The sequence below is a fragment of the Acartia tonsa genome, chromosome 4 (assembly GCF_053477335.1).
Source record: "Acartia tonsa isolate MP-2025a chromosome 4, ASM5347733v1, whole genome shotgun sequence".
Classification (NCBI taxonomy): domain Eukaryota; kingdom Metazoa; phylum Arthropoda; class Copepoda; order Calanoida; family Acartiidae; genus Acartia; species Acartia tonsa.
In genome coordinates, this window is record NC_137263.1 from 21,511,405 (window position 1) to 21,537,118 (window position 25,714).

Consider the following 25,714-nt stretch of genomic DNA (forward strand, 5'->3'; position numbering starts at 1 on the left):
TACAAGAGGGTAATTTTGAGTATCATTATTGGGGATGTACATCAATTTATCGGCCATTGTCTTAATTGTCCTTTTTGATCCCTGGTTGTTGGGTCTTAACTTCATTGGTTTCATCAGGCCTTATCAACATAGGCAGTATCTTTTACCAGAAGAAAACCTATTTTACCTTCAGATTTGTTTATTTTACATTTGAAATTTCATGATGTTTTCTAGAAATTTTCTTCAGTTATAATGAATTAAGTTTTACTATTTTATTATCTTACTAGCGACTGCGCCCCTCATCTAGGGCTCTAAATTCGAATGAATATGCAAAGGCAGAAAAATAGCCTAAAACCATACCTACCCTGACTTTTTATATAAATAAAATAGCCTAAAACCATCCCCAGACAAATAAGAATCTTCACTGTAAAGGAGGACCATATCGGTTAAGTGGTTAGCGAGATCCTTCGCTACAGACAAAAAAAGCTAATTACTTTATATATTAGGAGGGTATTATGGAATTTGACCTGAATTTGTTTACGAGATTTTTTTTCTTCTTCATTTTTGGGTTATATCTTCATAGAGTTTTGCTATTGGTAGAGTAATCGACATTTACGCAGTCTACACCATCCCCTTCCCACCTACTGGATGAACGAACTGTCCATGTTAGTAACCTAAATTGCCGACAAATTTTCCTCTGCCATAATATCCACGTATAATCTATATTCTTTTTTTAAATCATTAAGTTATCATTCATTTAAAGTTGACAAGAGTTAAAAAAAATAATTTTCTTAACAGGGCTCTGCAGCAATCAATGCAAGATTGTATTGATTTTTGGTTCTGCTCTGGTAAATACAAGTGGTCATGACATTCATCATAAGTAAACAAGGACAACTATGTCCACAAGTAATCAGGTCTCAATAAAAAAAACAGACGGTGATTTTACACAAAGTGTTGAATTAGCACTCATAACCCTCTCCTTCATGTATTTATATCAATGATAAATAATGGGGGTGGGGTGTCTGGTTTCTATACTTAGCTATTGCGTTGTCATAACCCTGCGGAACTTACCATTACCCAATATAACCTAACCTAACCTAACCTGACCTAAATTAATAAACAAACGAAAAAATACTGCCCTTCTCTTGAAATAAATTTTAAAAGGTGGGGGGTAGGGGGGGGTATTAGTGCCAGCAAATTCATGTGTCGGGAAAGAAAATAGGTAGAATTTTTGGTATAAATGTTAAGGAAAAGAGGATAAGATAAGGTCAAAAATAGCACGTAAAGAATCCAAAAATTTCGTTTAAAACCAAATTAAATGAAGTCTGATTTTTTGAGTGGCAGCTGGATGCTCAGCCGTGTGAATACAAACGAATAATGACTCTTTTTACGTAATGGTTTCATATAGGGAAATATTACAGTTATAGAAAAGCTTTGCTCTAAAAAAAATGCTTCTATCGAGGCAACATCGAGTTCGTGACATTATTTGTTGAAATTGCTGAAATTATACTAGCCACGGTGTAATTTGTTTCTTGCTTTATTTCAATCTATTGTAACTGAAACCAATTTTGCAAAGAGATAATCATTTCATATTCATATTTTGTTTCTGTAAACGTGATATTGATTGCTTTAAATATTTCTACAAATATGGATATAGAATAAACGTGGTGGATAATATATGAATATTGTCCTGATTGTAGGTTGCAATTTTCCCTGTCATTTATTGGTCAGTCGTTTATCCAGTTTATCAAATTTTATTTTTAACTTTATATTGAAGAATAAAAGGAAAGGCCTATCTCGACTTTCTTCTATTTCAGTACAACCATAATTTACATAAAAAAAAAAGGAAGAGTGGGTGGAGGGGAGAAATTGTGAAGAAAAGACTCTCAGAGAACTGTGAAAGGAATGAAAAGGGGGATGGGGGCGGGGGACCTCGGAGAATTTATTTCTCTCTCTCTCTCTCTCTCTCTCTCTCTCTCTCACACACACACACACACTCACTCTCTCTCTCTGGCTGCCTCTCACTCTGACTATATCATGTGAGCTAAATTATACAGTATCAAGAGCATAACCCTTGTGCCATTCAAGCACAGAAACTCTCAACTCTTCAACTTTTTTACTTTTAAGGTAATTACATTAATTTTTCTTTTTAAATTTAAATAAAAACTACTGTAACTTTTGCATAAAAAATCTTGTATACTGTACAAAAATTACTATTTTTTACAGTATAGAAATGAATTTATATGGCCATATGACCAGTAACCATTATGTTTTAAAGTCATATGTTATCATAAAATAATCGTTTTAAGGCTTTATCCGTATGAATAACAAAATCACAATTTATTAAGGATTTGTTGAGGTATAGTTTTTTAACAATGTTATAAAAATAAAAATAAACTTATTGTACAGATTTTTCATTGAAAAGTAAATTAATTTTCTTAAACAGAAGAAAAAATTGTATTTAGAAATCCTTAAAAATGTTGGTAAAGATGTATACTATCTTTTCTTATTATTTAATTGAGTTATTATTTGATATTCTTATATACAGTATATTATAATTATATGATTATCATTGTACTTCTTATATACATTTTTAATGTTTTGATTCTAAAATTTGAAAGTCGTCCTCTGCACCTAGTTTACTTTGTTGACGTGTTCGTCACTACTCGCGGCATTCACAATCACTCATGCGCGCGTTTACCAAGAAACGGAATAAATACGGAGAAGAGGGTGATGATTTGACGGAAAATATGTCTTTACTAGGTTCCAGCGGATTCCAGCATCGCCGAATGGAGGAGGAGGAGTACGGCACGGAATATGAAGGTAAAATTTGCCCCAAATTCTGACCTAAAACTTTTTTTTGTGTCATAAACATGCTTCGTCAGTAAAAGTACGTCCCTAAACGTTATTTTAAACCAAAATATCACAATTTGACCCATAAAAGAATATGAAATCGTTTTTTTTATTGATCTAATTATTGAATGTTAAATTCCCTTATTGGAAGCTGTTCTGTCGCACTATTATTTTCCTTGATTTATTGCAGAGGTTGCCTGATTAGGTCAGGTTATGTTGGTGTAACCTAACCTATTAAAGCTTATCTTCTTTGCACTTGCCGCGTAATCTCTCTAAAAAGGATATGATAAGGATAGAATGGGGAATAAGATTTGGACGGAACAAAGCTATTTATCACAGTGGCCCTAGCGTATCTTTTGCTTAAAAATCGTGACCTCTTCAGTTGAAAACATCATAACTTTTTTATTTTTAGGAGTTATGACTTAATTTTTACCATTTTAGAGACGGGATAACATGTATTTTAATTAGAAAGTCTTAAAAAAATAATTTATTTTATAAATTCTACTGTTAATTTAGCAAAATATGCCAAATTTTGACTAAAAATCGTACTATTTTACTCAAATCACATTACAGAAGTTCTGACAAATTTGCTTAAACATGGTGTAACGGCTTTATCTTTTGAGTTAGATGATAGTTTTAAATATAATAAAAGTTTTTTTTATATAATATATTATCTACAAGTTTTGGATTTTTTGGATAAGCCTCCAGGTTCAGATCCTGCAGGCTTCCAGATCGACTCTCTGGACAGGTATAAAAAAAATGAAAAATTCTTTTACAAAATACTATACTATAGGGTGTTTCTCAGAAACGACTTGAGATAAATGGAGCAAACCTTGGGGTAACACTTTTGTAGGCCTATATTTAATTTTAGAATTATCATTGACCACCCACCCCCAAACCCATAATTTAGGGGAGGGGGCAGGGGGATTATACTATCTAAGAAACGACTTGAGATAAATGGAGCAAACCTTAAGATAAAACTTTTGTAGGCGTATATTTGATTTTAGAACTTTTGTTCACCACCCACCCACCCCCAAACCCCTAATTTAGGGGGAGGCGGGTGGATCATACTATAGGGTTTTTCTTAGAAACTACTTGAGATAAATAGAGCAAACCTTAGGATAAAACTTTTGTAGGCCTATATTTGATTTTAGAATTATCGCTGACCACCCACCCACCCCCAAACCCCTAATTTAGGGGGGTGGGCAGGTGGATTTTACTATAGGGTGTTTCTCAGTAACCACTTGAGATAAATGGAGCAAACCTTAGGATATCACTTTTGTAGGCTTATAGTTATTTTCAGAATTATCGTTGACTACTTACCCACCCCCAATCCCCCTTAAAAGGACTCTCCACAGAAAAATCAACTTTGGATTTTTGAAAATCTAACCTGAAACTATTAGGGTAAAGCGGGGCGATCTCGGTTTTGAGGTGAAGTCGGTATTTTTTTGACCACCTTCATTAAATGACATTTTTCTCCATGTTCTAATCGACTGACAGAAAAAAACAAAAAATCAAATTTGTTCCTTATTAAATTGCCTACAAAAAAGTATAAAATGAAATTTTTGTGAGATGAATTTTTAGGGTACTTATTGGGTCTTAAAGTCGGACGACAAAATTTTTTTTTTTCGATTTTTTTGCTTCGGTCGGAAAAACGGTAAGTTGGACAAAAACTGGTAAGAGCTAGAGCTTAGACGTCTTAAGGGGACTTATTAAGAATCTATTAGGCTATCCATTTCCGTTTAAAACTTTAAAAAAGCTTGTATAGTTTTTTCTTAAATCGACTAAAAGTGAAGCGGGGCGAATTCGGTTTTTTCACTTTTAATACTAACTTTTTCAATTTTATATAAAAAAGTGAAATTTTCGAGAAAAAAAGTCAAATTTCTCGTACTTAGAAAAAATTTATTTTTTTTGTAGAAAAAATTGTCCGATCTTCATAATTTTTTTTGTGAATGCTCTTTATTACATTTAGCAACTTTAACCTTTAGGGCATGCTGTAATTAAATCAATATGTCATAGGTTTTTTGAAGCTGGAAAATCGACCACAGATTTTGCCAAACTTTTCTCTTTTTTTCAACTTGATTTTTTTAGGAAATTTTGCTAATAGAACTAATTTTTTTTGGCCAAATCTATTCAAAATTGCCTGAATTTTAAGGATCAGGCCTTTAAAGTCATAAAAAGTTATTTTTTCTAGTAGTATTTTTATGTTTTTTATCAAAAAAAATTTCGAAAAAAAAAGTCAAATTTCGCGTACTTCGGAAAAATTATTTTTTTTGGTAGAAAAAATTGACCTATCTTAATAAAATTTTTTGTGCATACTCTTTATTACATTTAGCAACTTTTACCTTTTGGGCATGCTGTAATAAAATCAATACGTCATCGATTTTTCGAAGCTTGAAAATGCCCTACCGACTTCGCCTCAAGGCGGGGCGAAGTCGGTGCCGTTTTAGAGATCAATTTTGACAAACTTCCCAAAGTCCTAGGTTTACGTCCTTTTAGGACCTGATCGACTTTTCCGAGATCTTTCTACTGGTCTTGGTCCCATTAAAAAAAAATAATTTTTACGATTTGCAGGTTCAAAAAACCGAAAAAAACACCGAGTTCGCCCCGCTTTACCCTATTCTCTGTTCAATTTTAGGCATTTTTTGTTTTTGTGGCATCGCGATCGAAGCCCTTTGAAAATTTTGTCCGCCGCCTATTTGTACTGCCACTATAACAATATATACTACACTTTCCTCCACTCAATATATGTTTGCCGCTAAAGAACATTTGCTCCATTGCAACCGGCCGCTCTACGATTTATCCTCTTCCTTGACTGGACAATCCTGCCGCCTCCATTTTGTGTTCGCCTCCGCCAAATATAACCATCTTTTGCCGCAGTTGCCGCATTCATCGCCCTTCTCCGCCGCTACTCCGCTATACATTGCGTACGTCGCTATACACAACACCCCCAGCCTCCATTTAATTTCTGAACAAGGGAGAGGGGAGCATGTATTGAAACGATACGTACAGCAATGAATAGCGGAGTAGTGGCGGAGAAGGGCGATGAATGCGGCAACATAGAAGCTAAAAATCACTAAAGCAGCACAAATTGAATGGCGGGAGGATTCACTTAAAGGAGGTAAAAAATTTCAAAGGGCTTCGATCGCGATGCCACAAAAACAAAAAATGCTTAAAATTGAACAGAGAATAATAATTTCAGGTTAGATTTTCAAAAATCCAAAGTTGATTTTTCTGTGGAGAGTCCTTTTAACTTAGGGGAGCTGTGAGGCTGGTTTAATAGTTAAATAAATATTGCTCACCCCCCACTCACCCCCACCCCCAAACCCTCTTATGGCAAAAGAAAAAGGTGGGAGGCTGGTGTTTAACACTAGTGTGTATAACTTAGAAACCACTTGAGATCCATGGAGCAAACCTTGGATTTAACATTAGTAGGCCTAATACTATTTTATACTAGTGTGTACTACTCATATACCACATCTGATACATGGATCAAACTTTAGTAATAAACTTTTGTAGGCCTAAAGTGGCTTTTGAAATATCTTTGACCCTCCACCCAACCTCAAAACACCTTAATCTGAAGGGGAAAGGGTTGGTGGTTAATACTATTCAAACTTTTGTGTTTAAAAAAAAAAAAAACACTAGGGATAGAACCCAAAAATTTTAAAATCTGGATTTTTCCTTGATTTTAGATTTGTATTCTACAAGGATGACAACATTCATAAAAGCAAAGCACAGAAATGGTAGGACAAATGGACATTAACCCGTGTATAGTGTCAGAACTGAACAATCAGAATATAAATGTATAAGAGGATAATCAAAATTGTAAGCAAATTTGTTGAAAGACTGCTTGATACAGAATAATGTTTTTGGACATACTTACATTTTTAGGACTTGATTATAGAGTTGCTTTGCGTTTTCCTAGGAATCAGTATACCATAAATTAGGTCAATCAGATGAATTATATCACATAAAAATTTGTTAGTAAAATGTAGAAATCAGCATGTTCAAAATGGATGTACGGACATACCAGTAATGCTTATAGAGTTTCTACGCTTTCTAAATTGTACCTCACTACTAAGGGCATCACCATGCAAAGTTTGAAATTGATAGGACAATTCTAACATGCCTAAATTAACAAAAAAAAGCTATCCATTCTGGACGGATGGACTGACCCTAAGGAAGGGAAGTTTTTACACTTAAAGGAAATTAAATTCATTACCAAATTTTGGGTGGTACGTGTATGCTTGTTTTTTAGTTATCAACCTAATTCTTTTTGTAAAGTCTCTTATGAATGTATTGAATTGGTAAATGTATTGGTAAAACTTAGAAAATTGAATTTTGGTATTTTCCTTCTAGGGGCTAGTGGAGCAAAAGACCCCTTAAAACACTAAAAATATGAGTTCTGAGCTTCTTTTTCAAGATATCAACCTGATTTTTTAAAAGAAACTTTATCAAAATTACTGAACTAAGTAAGCATTACACATTTTATTTTGGGACTTTCCTTCATCATTGGCCTTTTGGACAAAAAGACCCCATAAAACTGAAAATAGGAGTTCTAAGCTTATACTAAAGATATCAAAGTATAGTTATTTCTCGCATCATAATATAACACTCTTTCCGCGGATATAGAATGTACAATTATGAGATTAAAATTTGTTTTTTTAGCCCTGAGGTGACGAAGGCACCAGCTAAAATAAGCTGAGAACTCCTATTTTTAGTGTTGGGGACTTTTGCTCCACAAGCCCCTAGAAGGAAAGACCCAAAATAAAATATGTGATTGTAACTTAGTTCAGTTATTCTTAGTGGTCATTGGTCAACGATAGTACTAAAATCAAATATAGGACTACTAAAGTGTTATCCCAAGGTTTATGCTCCATTTATCGCAAGTATTTAATAGGAGCACCCTATAGTATAATCCAACCGCCCCCCCCCCCCTAAATTAGGGGTTTGGGGGTGGGTGGGTGGTGAACGATAATTTTAAAATCAAATATAGGCCTACAAAAGTTTTATCCTAAGGTTTTCTCCATTTATCTCGAAGTCGTTTCTGAGAAACACCCAACAGTATGATCCACCCGCCCCCCCCCCCCTAAATTAGGGGTTTGGGGGTGGGAGGGTGGTCAGCAATAATTCTAAAATCAAATATAGGTCTACAAAAGTTTTATCCTAAGGTTTGCTCGATTTATCTTAAGTCGTTTCTGAGAAACACCCTATAATATAATCCACCTGCCCCCCCCCTAAATTAGGGGTTTGGGGGTGGGTGGGTGGTCAGCGATAATTTTTTTTTTTGGGGGGGGGGGGGGTTGGGGGGTCGAAGATAATTTTAAAAGTAACTTTGGCCCTATAGAAGCTTAAATCCAAAATTAGCTCCCTCTAGCTCTAAGGGTTCTCGAGTAAACCCCCCCCCCCCCCCCTGCCCAAATGGAAATTATGCACATCCTCCTTTATAGAAAATCTTTGCTTTAATAAACAATTTTTTTATTCAATAAAAATTCAATTGTAGTACGACATATAATGTCAAGAATACAATAATAATCTCCCGTTTATATAACACTACACTGAGAAATAGCGCAAATCGCGAAAAATAACCATAAAATTGCGGCTAAATTAAAGTATGACTCACACGGGGTGAGAGGGGGTGAACTTCCCACGGTTCAAATGTAATAAAATTTTGCACAGTCGCGAATAAGCGCATATTCTTGCCGCGTTTTTCTGCGTGTAACGATATCTCTATTTTTAAGCTTATAATAAACGCTCAAAAATACCTTATATTTAATGACTTAAATTGCCCTTAAGAAAAATTAAATATTAATTTTTTTTAATAAAAAACGATAAATGAGGTCATAATTAAACTATTTATGCAAAAAAAATTATTCATTTATCTTAAATAAGAACAAAGATATGATGTTTTTAACACCTACTAAAAGGATTAATTTTGTCGGGATTTGGCCTAAATATCGCGTCGACTAAAGTTGTTTACAAAAGATACACTACACTACGCTGCAGGGCCACTGTGTTATTACGTAATATATTATGTTGGAACTTAAGAATTCCAGGAAACATTGAAATCTGGGATTGTTATTGGTTGCGATTGATCTTTTCCCTGTTCATATAATCTGAACAACAACATATGTATATTATTTGCGATTCTTGTAGGTGGAGATGGAGGTGGAGAACAGTACACTGCAATGCAGGGCCAGGGCGGAGGCTACGCTACCAACACCCAGGGCGGGTCCTTGTTCCGCAGCGAGGAGATGGCTCTGTGTCAGCTTTTCCTGCAGTCCGAGGCCGCCTACAGCTGCGTCTCAGAGCTGGGAGAATTGGGATTGGTCCAGTTTAGAGATCTTAATCCGGAGACCAATGCTTTCCAGAGGAAGTTTGTAAATGAGGTAATTTAATTTAGGGTTGGCAATCCGAATCCGGAATCCGTCCAATTTTTGGACAGTTTAAGAATCCGAAATCCGTTGTTTTAATAGCGTATTCGGTTTGTTAATTGTTAGTCTAAAATTGCGTCTTGAGTTTTTTGGTCCGAATATATATTTTAATTTTTAACAAAGTCATTTTGGCCCCTGTAGGGTCTAGAAACAGGAAAAAAGCTACTGTGAAAATATGAAAAAACGCAGCTTTAGATTCTTCCCAGTACCCGGTAAAATTTAATCCCCTAATTTATTTTTAAAAATACCTTTTAAATATTGCTAGAATCCGTCAAAAAAATAAGAATCCGGAATCCACGGACTAATCCGTTTCATTTTTGGGCGGATTTTGTAAGAATATGAATCCCGTTACAAAATTGGACGGATTGCCAACCCTAAATAGAAATATTCTCCTCACTTTTTATTTTATTTTATACTTTTCACCTCATATTGCATTTAAACGAAAATTGTTAAATTCATATCTTTATAGGTACGGCGTTGTGATGAGATGGAGAGAAAGTTGAGATTTCTTGAGAAAGAGATCAAGAAGGACGGAATCCCGATGATGGAGTCAGGTGAGCCCCCAGAGGCTCCACAACCAAGAGAGATGATTGATCTGGAGGCAACCTTTGAAAAATTGGAGAATGAACTTAAGTAAGTTTTATCTTTTTCAATTAGGAATTATCAATGAGGAATATGTATAGAAAAGGGGGGGGGGGGGTCAATGTTCTTTCTTTAAATATGCTAAATTTGTTCAAATAATAACCAAAAATATGTATCTAATATTAATGCAAAGAGATTCTTACTCCTTGATCTACAATGGTTAGGTTATTCATTAATCCTTTTTTTGTAATTATAAAACAGAATTTAAAATTATCATTATACCCTTCTAACAAAGTACATCATTTTTAAATATTCTTAAAATAATATTCAATTGCAGGGAGGTGAACCAAAACGCTGAGGCATTGAAGAAAAATTTCCTTGAACTGACTGAGTTGAAGCATATCCTGCGTAAAACCCAGCAGTTCTTTGACGAACAAGAAACCCTTGAGCAGGGCGGCGGCGTGGGCCAGCACCAACAACTAATTCAAGACGAGGGCGGAGCCGGAGGTGGCGGACTCCATCTTGGATTTGTTGCTGGTGTTATTCTCCGAGAGCGTCTGCCTGCATTTGAGAAGATGTTGTGGCGTGCCTGTCGTGGCAATGTGTTCCTCCGTGTTGCAGAGATTGAGGATCCTCTGGAGGACCCGCATGCTGGAGACGAGGTCATCAAGTCTGTATTTGTCATTTTCTTTCAAGGTAAATAAAAACTATTAGGTACTTAGTTACGCGTAAAAATATTGAGATTGTTTGAAGTTTTAAAAAGACTTCGTTTAATTGAGAAAAAATAAAGCCCTGACAAATATTTTCTTTCTTTAATTAAATACAAAAAAAATTACATATATAGACAATGCCATCGATGTTAAGAAATGAAAAGTGTGCCAAATTTGATATGTTAAATATATTAGGTGAACAGCTGAAGAGCCGTGTCAAGAAAATCTGCGAGGGATTCCGTGCAACTATGTATCCTTGCCCAGATCAGGTAACTTTCACACTACCTACACAAAACCTTGCGGAAAATAGTAATAGGTACTCTTATCTATTTTTGCAACCTTTTAATCTAGCATGTCAATACATTACAATGGCAAGCTTCATGGTTTGCTGGCTACTTTTGCTTCCCAGTGCTTAGGGTAGTATCACCTTGTAAAACTTGATTTTGATTGGATGAACTTAGTCTGGAAGTATGAACTGTGCTTGGTAATTGCCAGCTCATACCAATAACGAAATGAATTCGGAAGAAAATCACGAAACCTATACGTGTTTTTCAGCTGTCGTTGGGGGGCAACACATCGTAAAATTGACGACCTCTCCATTTGCCCCCCAAATATTATTTTAGATTTATTTTGCTTGTTGGTTATACCTTATTCCTGGGTAATTGCGCCTTTTTAATACTATTAATGTCAGACAAATCTGAAACATTTTAACGTGTCTTGTATTAAGCGCGGCGGTTAGTCAATCTCTAACCAAACCAGCACGTTGCCATTATCTCTAGAGCTAAAGTTATAATAAAATACTCTGAATGAAGTGCACTTGTTTTTTTATGTTTTAAACAAAATGTATGAAAAATAATCTAAAACATCAATCTATTACTGTCAAATAATTTTCCCAAATGTGTTATTATTGATTTGATATGAAGAATACATACCTATAATTTTGACAGTTTTCAGAACATTACATATTTGATAAAATCTCTTTCATACTACGTAACTACATGGATTTGTAATTTTATGTCACATACGCTAATATTATGGGTTATTATTAGAAGTGTGAGGAGAAAGGGAAAAAAAAGCATAAAACCATTCTGGAGCTACTTGAAGCTTTCCTAATATGGGTATCTCAATCGGTTAGCCTGTACTTAACAGACATTATAAACTAAAAACCTAAATTCTTTATATACTAGAATGTTTAATATGTTCTAAATTATTTCTTTTATTTCAGGCAACTGATAGACGTGAGATGGCTGTTGGTGTGATGCAGAGATTAGAAGATTTGAACACTGTCCTTGGACAGACAAATGATCACAGACACAGGGTTCTCGCAGCTGCTGCTAAAAATATCAAGGTTAATATTAATTTTCACTTTAGCATATTAAACCAGAGAGAGAGGGGACAATGGGCTGTTTATTACACTAGTCCACAAGGTTTTAAATAAACGTTTTCTCATTCGTTGACTTAACAACTTTTGGGACTTCAGTCAATTTTGATTGTTTCGTTCAGCAACTAATTTTAATCTTCAGATGAGGTGATTTTGTGTATCATCACTGAGGATGTACATTAGGGTGGGTCGATTTTAGAATTTCATATTACTACACATTGGCAAGGGTTACTTGGCCAATATAAATCATTGTGAAACTTAAAAGGGGTTTTGTAATCTAAAATCAACGGACGCGCGGGAGGTATAAAATGTGCTCACCCCCTTAAAAAACCAAAAATTTAAATTCCTTCAAACACCATGTTGCATATCGAATTTATTAACCGCATTGAAATGCTGATTACGAATCTGAAAACTATTTTATAAATATTGCTCCTAGTTCGAATAAGACCTCATTAAGTACCTATAACAGCTGATTTAGTCAAAACCGTTTATTTCTGTAGGTAATTTGAAGATCTTTTTAGACTGAATCAATATTTTTCAAAACGGTTTTTAGATTCGTAATCAGCATTTCAATGCGGTCATTCTGATATGCAACATGCCTGTGTTTGAAGGAATTTCAATTTTTGGTTTTATAAGGGGGCGAGCACATTTTATACCCCCCGCGCGCCCGTTGTTTTTAGATTACAAAACCCCCTTCAAGTTTCACAGGGTTTTATATTGGCCCAGTAACCCTTGCCAATGTGTAGTAATGTGAAATTCCAAAAAAGCCTGCAAATCGACCCACCATAATGTACATAAAATCGGCCATTGTCTTATCCTTTTAGTTCCCTGAGTTAAATATCATAAAGAAGGATTTCACTTTGGCATTTTAAACTATTCAAAATTAAGAAAACTTACCACTTGGTGTTTGAATAATATTTAGATAATGATTTTATAACAACATTATTACCCATTTTTATGTTTTTGAAAAAATATGTTCTTAGAAACGTCTACCTTTAGTATTGCTTTTTTACTTATCTTTTGGAACAAAGACGAATATATAAAAATATTAATTTCATTTATCTTTTAATTCATTTCAACTTAATCTGCTTATCATACAGATGAGATCTTAATGAAATATTATCTTTATTATAAACACCTGTAAAAGTTTTTTGTTGTTGTTTGCAAAGAAAAATAATTCATGATTAATAAAGAATATAAGGTTTTAATACTCATATCTTGCTAACAAACTTTTTAAAACTGGAAATGGGTAGGTAGAATTGATAGGTAGTTATATTATAAAAGATGGGGTTACAGGGTGAATTACGTGTTAAACTTGTTGTCCATTCTTCGATATTTTAGATAAAATATAGATATTGGGTACAATTGAAACTTAACATTTTAAACAATTTAGATTTGGTTTGTGAAAGTCCGTAAGATCAAGGCCATCTATCACACCCTCAACTTTTTCAACCTGGACACTTCACAGAAATGCTTGATTGCCGAGTGCTGGATCCCGCGGCTGGACATGGAGACCATCCAGCTGGCGCTGAGGCGCGGCACAGAGAGCTCGGGCAGCACAATTGCGCCGATCTTGAACGAGATGCAGACGACAGAGTCGCCGCCAACGTTCTTCCGCACCAACAAGTTTACCATCGCCTTTCAGGAGCTGATTAATGCCTACGGCGTGGCCACTTACAGAGAGATGAACCCGGCTGCATTTACCATCATTACCTTCCCTTTTCTTTTCGCTATTATGTTTGGCGATATTGGACACGGAACCATCTGTTTTCTTGCCGCCTTCTGGTGTATTGTCAAGGAAAAACAGCTAATTGCGCGTAAAATTGACAATGAAATCTGGAATTATTTCTTCAATGGCCGCTATCTGGTTGCTCTGATGGGAATGTTCTCAATCTACACAGGACTCATCTACAATGATATATTCTCCAAGTCTGTCAACATATTTGGATCCTCGTGGCAGGTGACACTCTCTGACAACGAGATTGTCAACCACAAATCCTTCATGCTGGACCCATCATCAAATATTCCCAATGGAACATTGAAAGGTTATTATGGCACTCCTTATCCCTTTGGCATTGATCCAATATGGCAGGTGTCCTCCAACAAGATCGTGTTCCTTAACTCCTTCAAGATGAAGATTGCCATTATTCTTGGTGTTATCCACATGTTGTTCGGTATCTTTGTTTCTTTCCTCAACTCAAAATATTTTGGCAAGACCGTCAACATCCTCTGCGAGTTTGTACCCCAAACCCTGTTTCTCAGCTGCATGTTCGGCTACATGTCTCTGATGATGTTCCACAAGTGGACATCCTACTCAGCTGGAGGTGTTGAGCCTGGAGACTTCAAGACATCGGAGCAGTGCGCTCCATCCGTTCTCATCTCATTCATCAACATGGTTCTGTTCAAGACTAACGAGGAGCCCAACCCTGGTTGTGATGCCTACATGTACTGGGGACAGAAGCATATTCAGAGGATGTTGATGGTGTTGGCCCTGGTCTGTATCCCCTGGATGCTCTTGGCCAAGCCGTTTATGCTGAAGAAGGCCGCAGCTTCTAAACCAAATGAGTTCTTTGACTTCCCAGAGGTCATGATGCTTCAAGGTAATGCACCTTTTTTGAAAAATTTCCAATTAAACATAAGCTTAGTCTATTTCAATTTGTTCAAAAATATTTGATAGGTTTAGTTAAGGGGGGGGGGTTTTTAATGCAACCATCTCGTAATCAGTGAGCAAATGGCACTTAGAATTCGAATTTCGATATGAACTTTTGCATGAGTAATCCTTGGTAGGTCTATTTTCCCTAAATCGAACATAAAGTTGGAAAAGTAACGGCTGGCGGCTCAGCCGTTTAGCCGTGTTTTGCCTATTTTAATGGTAAATCCATCATCAATTACGTAGGAATCAACTGTTTAAAACATATTTTTGGTTTAATTCAAGTCAAATGATAGCAAAAACCATTTTAAAACTTCTAGTACCAACAGCTACCGTCTAGAACCGTTTGATAGCGTTTTGGAGTATTATGTGGAGATTGGTTTCGTGACTAATTTGAACAATAGGTAGCCGAAAAATTGCAAAACTGCTGAGCCGCCAGCCGTTAGCCACTACTTTTCCAACTTTTTGTTCAATTTAGGGAAAATAGACCTACCAAGGATTACTCATGCAAAATTTCAGGTCGAAATTCGAATTCTAAATGCCATTTGCTCACTGATTACGAGATGGTTGCATTATAACCCCCCCCCCCCCCCCTTATATTTTGTTGACTTAAGAATCTAAAATCAACAATAACAAACACAACGAAAAAAGACTCCAATTTACTGTGATATTTTTTCTTCAAAAAGATCTTTATTTTACCTACTGCTTTCTATAAGAAGGAAAAATATGTGACTATTTTATGTAGTGAAATATCTTCATTCGTACAAATATTTATTTGATTTAGGTATCCATACCATTGAATTTGCCCTGGGTACAGTATCCCACACAGCCTCCTATCTGCGTCTGTGGGCCCTGTCTCTGGCCCACGCCCAGCTCTCAGAGGTGCTCTGGTCCATGGTCCTGCAGATCGGGTTGAAGGTGACCCACTGGTACGGAGGTATTGTCCTGTGGGCCATGTTCGCCGCCTGGGCTGGACTCACTGTCGCCATCCTCTGTCTTATGGAGGGACTCTCTGCATTTTTACACACTCTCAGGTAGTAAATCTTCATAATTCTCAGGGATGGATCATTGGATGATTAATCAATACCCCCTTCGCCCCTCTTCAAACTAAAGCATAAGGAATATTATATTTCCTATTAGGTGTCCCCAAAACTAATGAAGGTGTAGCCAAAAAGCTAAAATAAGTAGAAGGTTCTTGCAGTTTTCTTTTGATATCAACTTTTAATTGACCGCATTGATTTTCAAAATATCTTATTTCAGCTAAAAAAAATTTATTAAGTCTGCCTATAACATAACGACTGCGAAACGAGTGAATATTTATAATTTTTATTTTAGATTACATTGGGTGGAGTTTCAGTCCAAATTTTACGGAGGCCAGGGGTATCTCTTCACACCTTTCTCATTCGAGAAAATTCTGGAACAAGCTGAGAACTCAGTCGAATAGATATTATTATCAACAGTCAAGTATTATTTTATTCGTATATATGTATAATATATGCTTAAGCCCTTTTTTGTGTTGTTTTAAACATGTTTTAGTTGTTTTAATTTTTATAAGTCATGATATATAAATGTTTATTATTTAGAAATTTATATTTAAACTATAGTCTTCGTTTTGAAGAATTCAATTTAGAATTTCGCCAAAGAAATTTTTAGGTTGTAAATTAAAATTTTCTTGCATAATCCTTATGAATCTGTGTTTTTCTTTCTTAGAACCGGTAATTTTAGTAGCGCAGCTACTTTAGAATTGTAAATGTTAATATAAACTTATGTATTGTTGTTTTCACAACCCTTGCATTCCAAATAAAATTTCAGCATCAAATATTTTGTTTTCCTTATTGGTATTTTACTTAGTTGAATCTTGAAACCTATCTTCTGAAAAACGTTACATGTTGCACTTTGTCTTGAAGCAAAATTATTAGTTTGGCTTTCTTGTTTCATCAAGGATCAAAAGGGATAAGACAATTGCCGATAAATTGATTTAAAATTGCCTCTTTTGGAGATTATAAATAGAAGTTAAAACGTTGGACACTCAACCTAATAAATCAAAATTTCATAAAAGCTCCAAAGTTGTAAAGCCAATGAAAAACTTCATTATGAAATTCTTATCGGTTCAGCGGTTAGCGAGATCCTACGGTACAGACAGACACACAGAGATCTTTTTACTTTATCACAAGGATAATTAAAAACAAGCTTAAATATAAAAAAGAGGTATTAACATATTTATTAGCGCACATGATAGTTGAGGTTAACGCATTATTTTAAGATCATAATTATTACAAATATACGTACAATACTAACAGAGTTCTTCTTTAAAGGGATAGTTCAATAAAAAGCATAAGGCCCGGGCAAACAAAACTGTTGTTAGTTCAATGATTTTTACTTCAATATTCGTTGATAATTGTCTGTAATACAATACTATACATAATTATTCAGTATGTCTGAGAACTGGTACTAATCCTGCGGAAATTAATCGATTTTGAAGCTATACTGGAAACTCGATTAAACCCCTGCATAGAACTATCCTTTGTAACACATTTTTTATAACATCAACGTACAAATTTAAACATTTTACGAAAGTTCACAGCAGCTAAAAACAATGAAGATTGTTAGAAAATCATTCCTATAAAGCTATAAGAGGGAAGAAAGGTTTATTATTTTCAATATTAAAGAAAATATGTAATCATTTTGCATTAATAAGCTTATAAATTCTTAACAAAATTCAAATTATAAAATTTCTAATACTTTCTTCTTGACCGGTAACTGTGAGTCCTAAAAGTAAAAATTAATTATCCTTTTAAGCATTAATTTTTTGTCGCATGCTTTTATCTCGAATGTACACTATGACTGATTTTGAAGAATAAAAGATAATAGTTATTTATCGCGTCGTATTACAGACAGCTTTCCGCTGATATTAAAATGAAGAATTTTAGGATCAATACCCATTTTGTTAGCCCCTAGTGGCCGTAGGCGCGGACTAACAAAACTGTTATTAATTTTAATATTTGTGGAAAACTGTTTTAATAAGATGATTTTTTAGTATTGCTAATAACCGAATCTAATCCAGCAGATATAATTCGATCTGAAAGCCATACTGGAATAAACCTGGATTTTAATTTACCTGGATGGCTGTTATCTAATCCAGCTGTCCTATATATTTACCTAAAAGGCTGTTCTTTGATCCAACTGTCCTATATATTTATCTGGATAATGTTATCTGATCCAGCTGTCCTGTATATTTACCTTGATGGCTGTTCTCTGATCCAGCTGTCCTATATATTTACCTGGAGGGTTGTTTTCTGGTCCAGCTGTCCTATATATTTACCTGGATGGCTGTTCAATTATCTAACTGTTACCTGGATGTCTGTTCTCTGATCCAGCTGTCCTATATATTTACTTGAATGGCTGTTCTCTGATCCAGCTGTCCTATAAATTTACTTGGATGGCTATTCTTTGATCCAGCTGTTTTGTATATTTACGTGGATGGCTGTTCTCTGATCCAACTGTCCTATATATTTACCTGGATGGCTGTTATTTGATCCAACTGTCCTATATATTTACCTGGATGGCTATTCTCTGATCCAGCTGTCTTATATATTTACCTGGATGGCTGTTATTTGATCCAGCTGTCCTATATATTTACTTGGATGGTTGTTCTCTGGTTGTCATATCCTATATATTTAACTGGATGGCTGTTCCCTGACCCAGCTGTCCTATGCATTTAGCTGTATGGCTGTTCTCTGATCCAGCTGTCCTATATATTTACCTGGATGGCTGTTCTCTGACCCAGCTGTCCTATGCGTTTACCTGTATGGCTGTTCTCTGATCCAGCTGTCCTATATATTTACCTGGATGGCTGTTCACTGATCCAGCTGTCCTATATATTTACCTGGATGGTTGTTCCATGATCCATCTGTCCTATATATTTACCTGGATGGCTGTTCTCTGATCCAGCTGTTGTACAGATGTAAGCCAGAGCTCACATTTGATGAAGTTGGCTGCTTACTGGAAAAAAGAATAGATTTAAAACATCTTTTTAGTAGCAAAACTACCCTATAATGCTCTTTGTCTGTCTGTAACGCTATGACGTAAATAAAATTTTCTTGGCTATTGTTTTGGTTAGAATACCCCTTAGTAAAGGCAGGCTATACAACTTACTTGGTCCGTCGGTCTGCAAAAGACATATGTATTTTAAGATTTCGTGATTTTCCATTTCTTATTGTGTCACACTTTTTACCACTTTCTTTTTTTATGACACCTGGACATCTCTATAACTCACATTGTCCGTTAGTCAAATCATGATTTTTGTGTTAGTCTACTTGGATGTTGTCATCCTTTTTGGCAATTTCAAAATTAAATGTAACTTGTAATTTATAAAAAAAGGATCCTAATTATTGTTCAGATTCAAAGATTATACCTTCTGTTTCCTTGATGTCTTACTCTCCCATTTTTACATTCACTCTCATGTCTAGAACCTAAAGGTCAAAAATATTTTTTATATTTATCTAAAGATTTTCATTTAATTTTTAAATCAATAGAAAATCTAAAATCATAATTAGAAAATTGTGTCAATAAAAAACATTGTAGGGACTATTCGGCCATATTTTTGTATTAGGTTTTTTTTAAACTACTTAAACAAAGTCAGCTAAAAACAGATGAATTTCTCAAAATAAAGCTTTGGGGGCTTGAGCTAGATTTATATTTGAAAGATTGGACCATGGAAAAAACGAAGTTGAACGTTTTGTCGTATTTTCACTGTAGCTTTTCTCTTATTTCAAGCCCCTGCGGGTGGATCTAACTGCGGGGCCAATTTGCTAACCTTGTGAGGCAATCATTAACATTTACATAAAATAACCTATCAAAAGTTAAGTTGTGAATATACGAAGAAACCTGCTACTTCGTTTTCTTTCCATGACCAAAAATATCTTACCCAGACCCGTGGTATACTGTCCATGCCCGCACTGTTTACATTCTTTGGAAGAAAATTCATCAGCATACGATCCTTTGGGACACAACTGACACAGCTGTTGACTGGAGGTCCTGTGCATGCCTGGCGGGCATCCTATACACTCATTGTCCCGGAACTCCATGCCCTCCGGACACCAACCATTCCTGGCCCGCTGGGACGGTGAACAGTCAGGTATAAACCTGTTGATCTGCCAGTCGACCCGGCGGGCTGAACACAGGTATGTCGGCGGCTTGTAGCTGAATTTTTGATAGAACACGTGGTTTAGATTGCAGACTGGGGTACATTTTTTGCTGTTACGCCTGTCCACACACGCCATTTTACCGTTGGCAACATCTGGCACCTGGTTACACACACTTGGCATCTGATTTCTGAATGATCCTAATGGCGACGGCAGTGAATTCGTAGGTGGAGTCAAACCTGGCGGACGCTGGGTCGTTGGAACGGGTGGCCTGTACACAGGATGTTGATTGACTGGACGTTGTGTAGGCGTTGCTGGCACATGGTGGCCATTCTGGGAGGTGTGGAAGCGTGGCGGTATTCTCCTATGCGGCGGCGAAATCTCCTGGGCATTTACAGTAATTGTAAACCCGCACCTAGCACGATTTCCGTCTCCGTCAGCCGCCTGATACAGCACGTGGTGACGGCCAGCCTCAAATTCTTGCCCCGGCAAAAATGATGCCATAACATGCTGAATGCCAACGTTATCCTTGAAAACCGGTTCTATCCAGCTGACTGCAGCTTTAGTCTGACCCTCCTCCAGGTAGACAACAAAAGAGCTGGGACAAGAGACAACCTTGGGCGGGTCCATGTCCTTGATGTGCACCTTCATGACACAGGAGGCTGACTGATTGGAGAAAGGACTGTTGGCGGTGAATGTGAGCTCGTGTTTGCCGAGCTTCATTTCTCCCTCCAGTTGCTTAGCCCAGGAGGGCGAAGATTCTACATATCTGAAACAATGGATATAGTATATAGTATATACGCTCATCCAGGGGTAAGGGTAAAAGGGATGGATGTATATGGGATCTTTATTTTAGTCTGCCAAAAGTTTCACTTTTTTTAGAGTACATGATAATCTGGTGTAAGATCCAAGTAATAATAAATACATTCATTTTATATATTTATTTAAAGGCAGTAAATTTTGAATAAAAAAGTTTTTAGTTTTTGAATATTTTACCTAAACCAATCAACATTCGTCTTTGGTTGGGGAAACATCACATAAACAGAGGCGGATCCCGGAGGCAAGGCTTTGATCTGATCCGGCGGGCACATGATAAACGGCGGGGGGAGATCCGACTTACAGATGGGGTTATCGCCGTTGTACTGCCAGGAGTTAGGTCCACAAACAGCATGTCTAAACAAAAAATTTGGTTTTTCTAATGTCTAAAGTTTTTATATTTTTATAGATTAAGTGCATGAACTTAATGAGTTGAGAATTCCAGAAGAGCTTCAAAGATTTTTATAACAGTTCTATGTTTGTGGTTGGATTGAATGTTTTTTTGTGTTTTGTGCTGCTCGGGGTAAATAAAACTGGTTTTGATCTCATAATTTTTCCTTTTTATATCCATGGAAAGCTGTCTATAAAAAATAAATGTTATTACTCAAGATTTTTAAAAACTTACTGTGCTCCTTCAAGCTTGAATCCTGGATTACATGAGAATCTGCACATAGATTTCAATGGACTTCCATTCTTATCTGAATAAAGAAAGTTACCTCATAATTAAATCTATAATGTGATGGTTTTTGCTTAGATTGAGTTAATTTGTCTATAATAAAGAATCATTATAATAAAGTAACTGGATGACTTTTTGTCTGTTTCTATGTGTGTGCACCTTAAGAAAATGCTAACCGCTGGACCGATATGGTTCTCCTTTATTTAGGTCTAGAAAAGGTTTATAGATATCTTGTCGATTAATCCCCCTCCAAATTCCTTTTTTCATAACTTTTTCTATTTAAATTTAAAATTAGATGTGAAAGGTCAAGTACCGCTAGTAAGAATTAAAGCAATAAGCCATCATTGAGTATTAATAATAATGAATGACAAAAATATAAAACATTTCATTCAGCACTTAAAACCTACCTTCAGTGCACGACTTTGGTTGGACAAGCCCATTCTTCGGAGGCAGGAGGGTCGGGCAGGTCTGTGGCACACAAGCACCCGTGCTACCTATCCACTTCCCATTCTCCGTGCACTTTATGCGCATAGGGGTGCCAACTGTGAACCCTTTTCGGCACTTCATCAAGCACTTTGCCCCCAGGTGGTAGCCCTGTCGTGTTCTCCTGTGGGTACACTTGAAGAATGCCCCCTCTGGCCGCTTCATCACAGGACAAGTGGCTGCCTTCTTTTTCTTTGGTACGCAGGTTTGACGGTCTTCTTTTAGGGTATGGTTTGGCGGACAGAGACATTCAAAGCTTCCCTGTAAAAATTGCACTTAGTTTCTAATTTTCTTATTCATACAATTGAATTACCCATACAAATTGATATTATGAAAGTGTAATATTACAGAAAAAAACCTATTATATCCTTTGAATGACCTAATGGAGGAATAGAGATAACCTGTCAGCCAATTGGAGAATACCAGAGGTACATTCAAGACACCTCGTTGGTTGAAACATTTTACAGATATTGGTACGTAAGGGCATAATTTTTTCCTAAAAATGAAGCTAATCTTGGGACCATCCAGATATATTAAAGCTCTATTGATTGAGGTCTTAGCAAGTAGCACATCACGGTATATAGTAAGTTGCACCTTTTTTGAGTCAATGTATTCTGTGTCATGTATTTAAGATAGTTTCTACAGGGCGTCACCACTATTTTAGCAGGAGGAGCTGAAAAACATAGAAATTAACCTTCTAGTGAATTTCTTTCACAAAAATGGAATAAACCTGGATATTAGTATTATTTTTAAAGCACAATGTTTCCCTTAAACTTTTTGCTTTTATATTAAATTTTAAACATACCTCTGTATTTTGACACTGATGTGAGCAACCTCCATTATTCTTGGAGCATTCGTTAAGATCTCCGCAGGTGACTCCATCCGGAAGGATCTGGTAACCTGACCGACACTCACATCTGGAACCTAAACAGATATCAGAGGTAAGAGTAAGGTATCTAAAGGGGTTAGACAATGGCCGATAAATTTATATGCATCCCAAATGATTATACACAAAATTACCTCTTCTGTGGATTCAATTAGTGGTTGGAAACTTTAATTAACCAACCAATACAAATTCAATAAAAGCCACAAAAAATTTTAAGAGAACAAATAAAAAATACATTATTTTAAACTTTAGGGAATAATGTAATAAACAGTCCAATGCCCCCTCCCTCCCTTGCTAAGAGTAGAATTTAACTACATTGCCTTTGCCAGGAGGGGAGTGTACAATGCACTGTAAATTAAACTCGTAAAAAAATTTTGTAAGCATGTATCATCATTTGTTGGCTTTAACACTTTGGAGAAAATTATAAAATCTTGATTAAAAACTCTCAATGTCATTGTCCAAACTTTCAAACAATCATTTTAATTATGTGGGTTCTTAAAAAAAACTTTTGCCTGGAGGGCAAACCTTGCACTTTACTATAAATCTTGAAAGTTTCCTTTACCTCCAGGAAGATTGACACACAATTGTTGACAACCTCCATTTCTGGTGGCACACTCATCCAGGTCTGTACAGGTAGTTGAGTTGAGGCGGTCAGCCTGGTAGCCTGGTCTACACGCGCACACAAAGCTACCTGGCTGGTTCTCACATACCTTAAATACACAAATAAATCATTTATAAAAAAAAAATATATAACAAAGGTATAAATTTTTTTTCCAGTATGGGTTTGTATCCGATCAACCGGTTCTCAGCCATACTGAAAAATGTATAGCATCGTATTACAAACAATTTTCCACGATTATTAAAATAAAAAAGCATAACATTAATACCTTGGGGCTAACAAAACTGGTTTTAATTTTAAAACTATCTATAAAACCATGCTATAAATAACTATTCCAATATTTTCTTAATATCCTAAAGTTTAAGGATGAAAACTCCTTACTTTTCCATTTAGAATGAAAAAAAGTTATCATACCTGTTGACAACCTCCATTATTAAATTTACACTCATTGATATCCTGGCATCTTTTCCCGTCTGGTCCCAGAGTGAAGCCTGATCTACAGTCACATCTACAACATAAATAAATGAAATCATAATCATAGATGATAGTATCCTGTGGCCTCCAAGTATATTTACACTGTGTATAGATGATGGTTACCTGAAGCCTCCAGGAATATTTACATTATGTATATATGATGGTTACATGTAGCCTCCAGGAATATTTACACTGTGTATAGATGATGGTTACCTGCGGCCCCCAGGAATATTTACACTGTGTTTATATTGATTGCCTCCAGTGATAATTATAATTTACCTGTGTCCTCCAGGAGTATTAATACAAAGCTGATGACAGCCTCCATTTTTGACAGAACATTCATCCAAATCTTTGCACTGTGTAGAATCTTCAGGATGCTCCCCATATCCATCCTTGCATCTAAGATTATTGTTTTTATTAGCAAAGCAACTTTATAATATGCATTTGTCTGCTAGTTGTATTAAGAAGTGTTAAGAGCTCTAAAATTCAGAATAATTATATTATTAGTTTCTGATAGGAACAAAAGTTGATTGACTTTAATGTTAAAAATTTCTTAAAGAAAATTATTCAAAATTTTTAACAAAAATAGCAACACCGAAATCAATTCAATTTTAAAAGGTGAAGCTTTTGTATAAATCAGGTATGCAATATGCATGTCAATATATATTAACGTCAGTTAGTCACTATTTAACGGACAATTCTGATCTGATTATTATAAATCTTGTTTATCGTGTAAAAACCTTCCCTGATATCCATTTTTAAGGAACTGAAATGCTTTGTAATTATTTGTCTTAATAAATAGTTAGATTTTGTTTATGATATTTTTTACGTTCTTTATCACAATATTTTGAGTGATACATTTTTCAGAAATTTAAATACATTTGCTAAAAACTGTTAAACTTTTTTGATACATAAGAAAGTAGCAACTCAATAATTCCATCCCTAACGGCCATTATTACTTCGTTTTTGTGGATGCTTTCAGCCTTGTTTAACAATCATTATCTTCTATCTTAATTAACTAACAAAAACCTTGACTAAAAAGTATGTTTTCTGGACAAACAGATGTTAAATATGATAAAAAGCCTCAAGGAAAACTTGAAGAAAGGTATGAAAAATGTTAACTAATGTAATTCCATCTATTTATGGGTGAAAGAAATGGTAATTAAGACCAATTTTGGTTAAAAATAAATGGCGCGGGGCAGGAATAAGCCAAATAATTCAAAAATTTATTTGGGGGAAAAAATGACGCAACGTTTAGTAAATTGCCTTTTGGGAGCTGTCTTAAAGTTAAAGGTAAATCGCGGCATTTAAAAAAATTCAATGATTTTAGTCATTAATTTGTATGAATAAAATAAAATGTCTACAAGCAGAAAAAAGATTAATTTAAAGCGGATTTTATGTTGACAGCAACATGATCAAAATTCTGGCCTCCAACTATTATGTTTTTTTTTCTGCTCCCTTAGTGATGACCTTTGTAGTTTTCTCTAAATGTTGGTCATACCTTTTTCCTGTGTGCGGGGGCCTTTAAATTGTTCTTGAAGATAGAGATACACACTTACTGTGTTTATGCAGTAAATAGAAAACACCGATTATATTCTAGGAACATTTGAATAGGTTAATTATACATTTATTTTTTTAAAGTGCCAGTTCCCCTCATATTGAACATTGACCAAAAACAAAGTTTTAAAAAAAACTCTATTATGGTGCTGTTTTTTTAGGTCAGATAAAGTAAGGGTTAGATGAGCCCCACAGGTTTATTATCCTTAGGATCCTGACCCCCACAAGGGTTTTTACTACCCTTAGAGTTAGCATATCGCAAGGTTTAAAACCCCTGCGGAGTAAGAAAGGATTGTGTTACTGTTATGAAAGCCTTAAACACAAAGCCTTAAATAATTACTTAAAAATTTTTTAATAAAATAATTGTTGGTCATAATAGCTGGAATTATATAGTTTTACCACATAGATTATATTACATACATCTTTTATGGAATGTTAAAAATCGACGCCGCCTACTCTTTCATTATTCG

General features: G+C 35.4%; 2 protein-coding genes across 3 annotated transcripts in view; one reads left to right on the forward strand and one right to left on the reverse strand.

The window, feature by feature from the left end:
- Positions 1-1,818: 1,818 nt before the first annotated feature.
- On the forward strand, positions 1,819-16,408 carry Vha100-1 (V-type ATPase subunit a family protein Vha100-1). Of its 2 annotated transcripts, XM_080156899.1 has the most exons (10): positions 1,819-2,106; positions 2,743-2,802; positions 8,989-9,221; positions 9,736-9,899; positions 10,186-10,544; positions 10,754-10,827; positions 11,784-11,906; positions 13,333-14,539; positions 15,374-15,623; positions 15,925-16,408. In XM_080156899.1, exons 2-10 carry the CDS (start codon positions 2,769-2,771, stop codon positions 16,031-16,033), a joined length of 2,553 nt encoding a protein of 850 aa, XP_080013025.1. In that variant the 5' UTR covers positions 1,819-2,106; positions 2,743-2,768; the 3' UTR covers positions 16,034-16,408. The 2 variants fall into 2 exon arrangements, with proteins under 2 accessions (XP_080013025.1, XP_080013024.1); XM_080156898.1 differs by lacking the exon at positions 1,819-2,106 and having other exon boundaries at positions 2,517-2,802.
- Positions 16,409-16,793: 385 nt separating this feature from the next.
- The window catches only part of LOC145315390 (uncharacterized), a 36,184-nt gene continuing 27,263 nt past the window's right edge, over positions 16,794-25,714 (reverse strand). Inside the window, exons 22-32 of the mRNA XM_080155374.1 lie at positions 23,967-24,086; positions 23,628-23,721; positions 23,157-23,304; positions 22,514-22,632; positions 21,633-21,969; positions 21,175-21,247; positions 20,730-20,906; positions 19,517-20,502; positions 19,004-19,061; positions 18,517-18,591; positions 16,794-17,358 (exon numbers count right to left, since the gene is read on the reverse strand). Of these exons, the coding sequence (XP_080011500.1) occupies positions 17,325-17,358; positions 18,517-18,591; positions 19,004-19,061; positions 19,517-20,502; positions 20,730-20,906; positions 21,175-21,247; positions 21,633-21,969; positions 22,514-22,632; positions 23,157-23,304; positions 23,628-23,721; positions 23,967-24,086 (2,221 nt within the window). The 3' untranslated portion in view covers positions 16,794-17,324. The remainder of the gene's footprint in view (positions 17,359-18,516; positions 18,592-19,003; positions 19,062-19,516; positions 20,503-20,729; positions 20,907-21,174; positions 21,248-21,632; positions 21,970-22,513; positions 22,633-23,156; positions 23,305-23,627; positions 23,722-23,966; positions 24,087-25,714) is intronic.

Coding starts and splice junctions, on each gene's coding strand:
- Vha100-1 (XM_080156898.1), top strand. CDS start 2,667: ATGCGCGCGTTTACCAAGAAACGGAATAAATACGGAGAAGAGGGTGAT. Junction 9,900..10,185: donor AAATTGGAGAATGAACTTAA/GTAAGTTTTATC, acceptor ATTCAATTGCAG/GGAGGTGAACCAAAACGCTG. Junction 15,624..15,924: donor GCATTTTTACACACTCTCAG/GTAGTAAATCTT, acceptor TTTTTATTTTAG/ATTACATTGGGTGGAGTTTC.